General features: G+C 63.5%; 1 protein-coding gene across 1 annotated transcript; it reads right to left on the bottom strand.

The window, feature by feature from the left end:
- Positions 1 to 566: 566 nt before the first annotated feature.
- Positions 567 to 5,226, bottom strand: LOC133627771 (maestro heat-like repeat-containing protein family member 6). The gene is made up of 13 exons (XM_062014801.1): positions 5,097 to 5,226; positions 4,691 to 4,814; positions 4,266 to 4,413; positions 3,985 to 4,172; positions 3,758 to 3,895; positions 3,193 to 3,307; positions 2,667 to 2,804; positions 2,234 to 2,410; positions 1,974 to 2,129; positions 1,605 to 1,706; positions 1,305 to 1,410; positions 1,030 to 1,086; positions 567 to 733 (listed from the first exon to the last, which is right to left on the bottom strand). The coding sequence occupies exons 1-13, from the start codon at positions 5,224 to 5,226 to the stop codon at positions 567 to 569; spliced, it is 1,746 nt and encodes a 581-aa protein (XP_061870785.1).
- Between the last annotated feature and the right edge of the window lie 388 nt (positions 5,227 to 5,614).

Genomic DNA, 5,614 nt, shown 5'->3' with positions numbered 1-5,614 from the left:
TTACTCATTTACATTATGTTCTTCCCCATTTCTAGTGAACAAAAAGGTCATGTTCCCATTACAGGCTCCATGAGAGTCTGTGACTAAACAGTGTCACGTGGACCAGGAACTGAAACCTAACAGTTCAGAACCTTTTCTTTACTTCTCGTCTTGTCTTAGGAAGCGGTTTTTCTATGGCCTGCAGGCAACAGCCTGATTTCTCCAAGCAGGTGAAAGCATTCCTTTCCCCTCCACTGATATCCAGAGCAGCAAACACTCAGGTACTACTGGTGATATGTTCCTTTATTACATTTTCCCAAGGGCCATCCTCTCATTCATTCTTGCATCTTTTGATTTTCCTTTTCAATTTCCCTGGAAACCACCAAACAACTCCATGAACCTGGTCAACTGGACTCAAGGGTCAGTGGATCAACTCCCAGTTCAAACAGAAGACTGAACACAAACACAGAAACACGAAGCCGGGGGAAAGGAAGGAGCAAAGAGAAGGGAAAGGCTGATCTGGCTGCTGGAGTGCCTTGTTTCACTGATGAGGGGGATCAGCCCTGCACAGAGCTCCCGCTGCACAGTCAGTCAGAGACCCAGAGAGAAGTCCGTCTCCTCCAGGCCCCGTGGAGCCGGTGCAGCAGACTGGGCCTGGAGGATGCTGTTCCATCTACAGCTGTCAGGATGAGCTGCGTTTGAGCCGACAGGTTCGCGAGTGAAGCGCTGATGTCACCTGGCATGCTCTGAAGGGCTGAAACACAGAGGAGCAGAGCTGAGCTCACAGCCCGGGCTGGCGGGCACCCCAGCAAGCCCTCCTGCCAGACCCAGCTCACCAGCCCTTCCCGTGGCCTGGAGGGAGCAGGGGCCAATGGCATCAGCCAGAAGGTGCTGCCCACGAATCCCCCCCGTGCCTCTGACACCTCTGTCTGCTCTGCCCACACCAGCCCTTGTCTGCACAAGGGCAGAGCTCTCCCGCTTGCAGCTCCTCGCCCAGAGCCTTTCCTCCTCCCCACCAGCCTCTGCTGACACCCCGCTGCCCTCACTCACCCTCATGCATGGCCTGGAGCTCCTCCTGCTGACCCTTCAGGCGCTGCCCAGCGAGCCCTGGGAACACACAGCGGGTCACAGCTGCCCCACAGCGGCCCCTCCGGCCCGGCCACGCACCCCCCTGCCCTTGTCAGGGCCCAGCCCAGGGCCTTCCCCTGCCAGTGAGCGCGAGGCCCAGCGCAGGGCTGGGAGAGGGCACAGGGAGCCCCCAGCAGCACAGCCGGGGCTGGGGCCGAGCTGCGCCGGGGCAGGGAGGGACAGGGGCCGTGTCTCACCCATGAACCTGACGGCCGCCTCTTGCACGGACGGCTTGCGGCTCTGCAGGCACCACAGCGCCTGCTGCACGTACTGGCTGGCTCTGGAGCTGCTGCTCTCGGAGAGCTGCAGGGGGTGAGGAGACAGAGCCAAGGGTTTGTGCCAGCTCTCCCTCTGGCCGAGCGATCCCTGTGCCCAGCACCGGCCTTCCCTGCCCGCACAGCCCCGAGGCCCAGCCAGCAGCCGCCGGTGCCAGGCTGCAGCAGCGGGCGGGGGCACAGCTTACACAGGCTGGGGCTGGGGCTCGGGGCCATCCTTACCAGGCACTCGCCCGCTGGCCATGTCTGCCGCCTCTCCAGCAGCTGGCTCAGCTTCCTCTTCTGCAGGAGATGGACAGCTCGCAGCAGGGTGTCCTGAGAGGCCTGCAGGGACACAGAGAGGGGAGATGGTACCGCTGCCCACGGCACAGGACCTGCGGCCCCTCGCCTGGGCAGAGCTCAGGGCTGTTCCTGGCCCCGGCTGGGAAGATGCGGCTGTTGGGGAATGCGGCTGTCAGTGGGTTTGGAGCCCGGGAAGAGGAGTGGGGCATCGCCCACCCCACACCCCAGGTCTGCGCGGTGCCAGGGCAGGAGGCTGCTGAGCTGCTGAGCCTCCTCCCGTGGGCACACGGGCAGGTCAGAGCTCCTCACCTCTGCCACCTCCTGATTCTCATCGTGCAGGATGCAGAACAGTTGGATCAGACTCTGGTAGACTAGCTCTTTCAGCTTCTTTCTTCCCTTCTTGTTGACACCCTCCATCAGACGTTGGAAGAGCTGGAGGGAGAGCAGCTGCACTCGGCTGTTGTTCTGGAGGAAAGGAAAGGGGCAAAAGCTCAGCACTGGCTGCTTCAGGCCCACCTGGGCACAGGTCTGACAATCCAGTGCCAGTGGTGGGGGACACAAAGCCTTACGTGGTCAAAGAGCGGCTGGAGCCTCTCAGCCAGCTCCAGAGTGATGCCTTTGAAAAGTGGCTGGTTGATGTCCCAGAGCATCTTTCTGAGCAAGGAGAGGGTCATCTCAACCACCTCCCCATCTGCATCCCCGAGTAGCTCCATGAGCCTTCTCTGCAGGATCCACATCCTTTTGGCCTGTGTGCAACAGGTGAAGCCTCAAAAGGCTGCACTGCCCAAACCGCTCCAGCAGTTCAACCCCACGCTGCAGCCTCGGGACCCAGAAGCCAAAGACCTGCCCCGAAGGGCTTGGGGAGGCCACTGGGGAGACAGGAGGGCTGGCAGCAGCTGCCAGAGCTCCCAAAGCACAGCCAAGCCCCAGCTGTGTGTCCCCCAGCTCCCCTCACCCAGCTCCAGGCCCCCAGCACGGCTCCAGTGCCTGCCCCCTGCTCACCATCGCGGGTTCGTGGCAGAGGGCGCTGAGGGCTCTGAGCACCAGGCACCGCATCGCGCTGCTCTCGCTCCGCAGGTACCTTGGTGCCAGCTGCAGGACACGTTCAGCGTAGCGCCACATGTCAGGGCAGGCCAGGAGCTGAAACACAGCGAGCAGTGATGGGGGTGCTGGAAGGACCCCAGCACCGCACAGGGCTGGCTCCAGCCCACAGCACCACGCACGGGCACCAGGCAGCCCAGACCAAAGGCTGTGCAGAGCCCCTGGGCTCCTGCCCTGCACTGAGGGCACAGGCACCGATCACTCAGCCCTTCCCCTCTGCCCCACAGCCCCCAGGTGCCTCACAGAGCTGGGCCTTCAGGAGCCACGAGGGAAGAGCGAGAGCCGGCACCCGGCTGGCATGAAGCTCAGGGCAGGGTCAGCGTCAGCCCCGCCAGCCAGGGGCCAATGGCACACGGTGGAGCCCACCCTCTGCCCCAGCCCCCCTGACTGCTCTTCCCCCTCATCTGCTCCCAGCCGTCAGGCTCACCTCAGCCAGGAACGCCATGGCAGGGAGCTCCAAGCGCGGCTGCTCCCTGCTCAGCAGCTCCACCATGCAGCGAGCGATTTCGTACCGTGAGCCCCTCCAGGCTCCGCACAGCTCTCTGGCAGGGGTGGGGAAAAAAGGCACTGTTGAGCCCAAGCAGGGTGGGCAAAGCCCAGGAGCCCCTGAGGGCTGGTCTCCTCAGGAGACAGGCAGTGCCCAAGCACAGCGGTCTCCTTTTGGGCAGGAGACTGGAAAATCACCCGTCCTGCCCCAAAAACTCCTGAGGACGCTCCTTTCCTGCCCACGGGCCAGTCGTCCTCCAGGCTCTGTCTCTGGCCCTCGCTGCATCCTGCCTGGCCCTGGGACTGATGCCCTGTCCTGAGCCCTCGGCCCAGGCCCCACGGGAGGGGACGCTGGTGCTCTGGGGGATGTCTGCTCCTTGGCACCCACCTCTACTGGGCCAGCCCTTGGTGACAAGCCCCTCTCACCCAGCACCAAGGGCATTTGTGGGGGTGTCCTGTTTGCAGGGGACAAATGTTGGGGGGAGCAGAGGGAAGGGGGCTCTCACCTGGCCAGCAGCCCCATCGCACTGAGCTGGGTCTCAGGGTTGAGCAGTGCTTCCCAGCCGTGCTTGCGCTCGAATTCACGCATCTCATCCTCAAGGCCCACATAGCAGAGCAGTTCCTTCAGGGTCTGCATTGCCAACCTGTGTGCAGAGCAAAGCCCAGGTCACACCGGGAGCCCTGGCCCCAGCTCCAGGGCCGTGGCAGGGATGACAGGACTGGCACGGGGCACCTGCTGGGGGTGCTGGGAAGGCGGCCTTCCTGCTGGACTCTCTGCCAGAAGGCATCGACCTCCTCGGGCAGCTCCTCCGTGGTGAAGAGCATCTGGAAGAGCAGAGCCAGGAAGAAGTGCGGGAAACGCACGCGCAAACCTTCTGGGCACTCGGGCATCTGGAGGATCTCCTGCAGTGCCCTGGTGGCCTGCAGAAAAGAAACACCATGAGACAGAGCTCAGTGCTCAGATGTTCAGGGCCTGAGCCCGGGGACAAGCAGAGGCACAGGCCAGAAACTCACAGCCAGGGCAGAGACATCGATGCTGTCCCCGTCAGCGGTGGATGTGTGGTGCCAGGGCCAGTTCTCCAGCACACGGAGCAGCTCCTGCACTGTCTTTTCTGCTGTCCTGCTGCTGGAGAGCATCTGCCTCCAGATGGTTACAGCTTCTCTGCAGGCCCAGAGATCAGTGTCAGCGAGCTCTCGGCCACAGCGCCGTGGCCTGGGCAACTATGGGGGCTGGGGTTGGCCACCAGCCCTGCCTCTCCCCACTGCCCCTCGCCAGCGGCACCCAGCCGGAGAGGCAGGGAGGGAGCAGGGCAATGGGCTCTGGGGCTGACAGGACATCGGGCAGGAGGGTCCTGAAATCCTCCATCTGCCTGGCAGCTCCGTGGGCCAGGCTCTACAGCAGCTGAGCAAGGGGCTCTCAGGGCAGGCCGTCACGTTACCTGTCGCATGATGGGGCACGGTGCAGAAGGGTCACCACCACATCATGGGGTTCCTCGGAGGTCCTTTCCACCCTGGGCTCAGCAGACACGTCCCTGGGCTGCCCCTCTCCTGGCAGATCCCAACCTGGATGGGACAAAGAGCGAGCTCAGGCAGAGCTGAGGGGAACACGAGAGAGCCCTGCGCTGCCTGGGCAGAGTCAGCCCCAGCACAGGGGCTGCTGGGGACGCTGACCCACGTCCCTGTGGCTGCAGTCTGGGGCTGGGGGTTCCTAGAGGATGGAGCACGGACAGAGCCTGGTAGTGGGGAAAAGTCCTGTCTCTTCTTTCCCTGGGGATGCCCACGGGGGATGGGACAGGGCCCAGGTGGCTGCAGCCACCAGCGCTGAGGCCCAGCTCAGCCACTCACCCGCCTGCAGCAGCAGGACCTTCTGCACCTCTTCAGGCTGCCCTGCTGCAGCAGCCCCAGGGTTGTTCTTCTCCTGTTCCTCCTCTCCCTGCCAGGCCAGCCTGGGCACACTGGGGGGTCTCTTCTCCATCCCGCTGAGGCTTGGCCTCGAGGGCTGGGAAACACTGGGAAAAGCAGTGGGGAACGAGGGGTCTGCACAGGGCTCCTGGCAGCCACACTCTGCCCCGTCCTGTCACCTCCTCCGGGCACTGTGGGGTGGCCACGGCAACGCCAGCGCTACATCACGTCAGAGAACCAAGGGCTCTGTGACACAGTGACACGTTCCGTGGGGCCCCGTTTCCCCCTCACACCTGCCCCAGCCCGGCCCAGCCCCAGTGCAGCTCCCTGGGCCGGCACCTCGGAGCCCTCCACAGCCCAGAAACAACTCCCAGGCAGCAGAGGAACGGCGCGGCACGGCTGGGGGAGGCTTTGTGGGCAGCTCCAGGGACAGGCTTGTCAGGGCTGAAGCCGTTTGAGCT

Source organism: Colius striatus, chromosome 25 (assembly GCF_028858725.1).
Source record: "Colius striatus isolate bColStr4 chromosome 25, bColStr4.1.hap1, whole genome shotgun sequence".
NCBI classification, from domain to species: Eukaryota; Metazoa; Chordata; class Aves; order Coliiformes; family Coliidae; genus Colius; species Colius striatus.
Note: the sequence above shows the minus strand (reverse complement) of the source record. Positions and strands in the feature narration are given on the sequence as shown.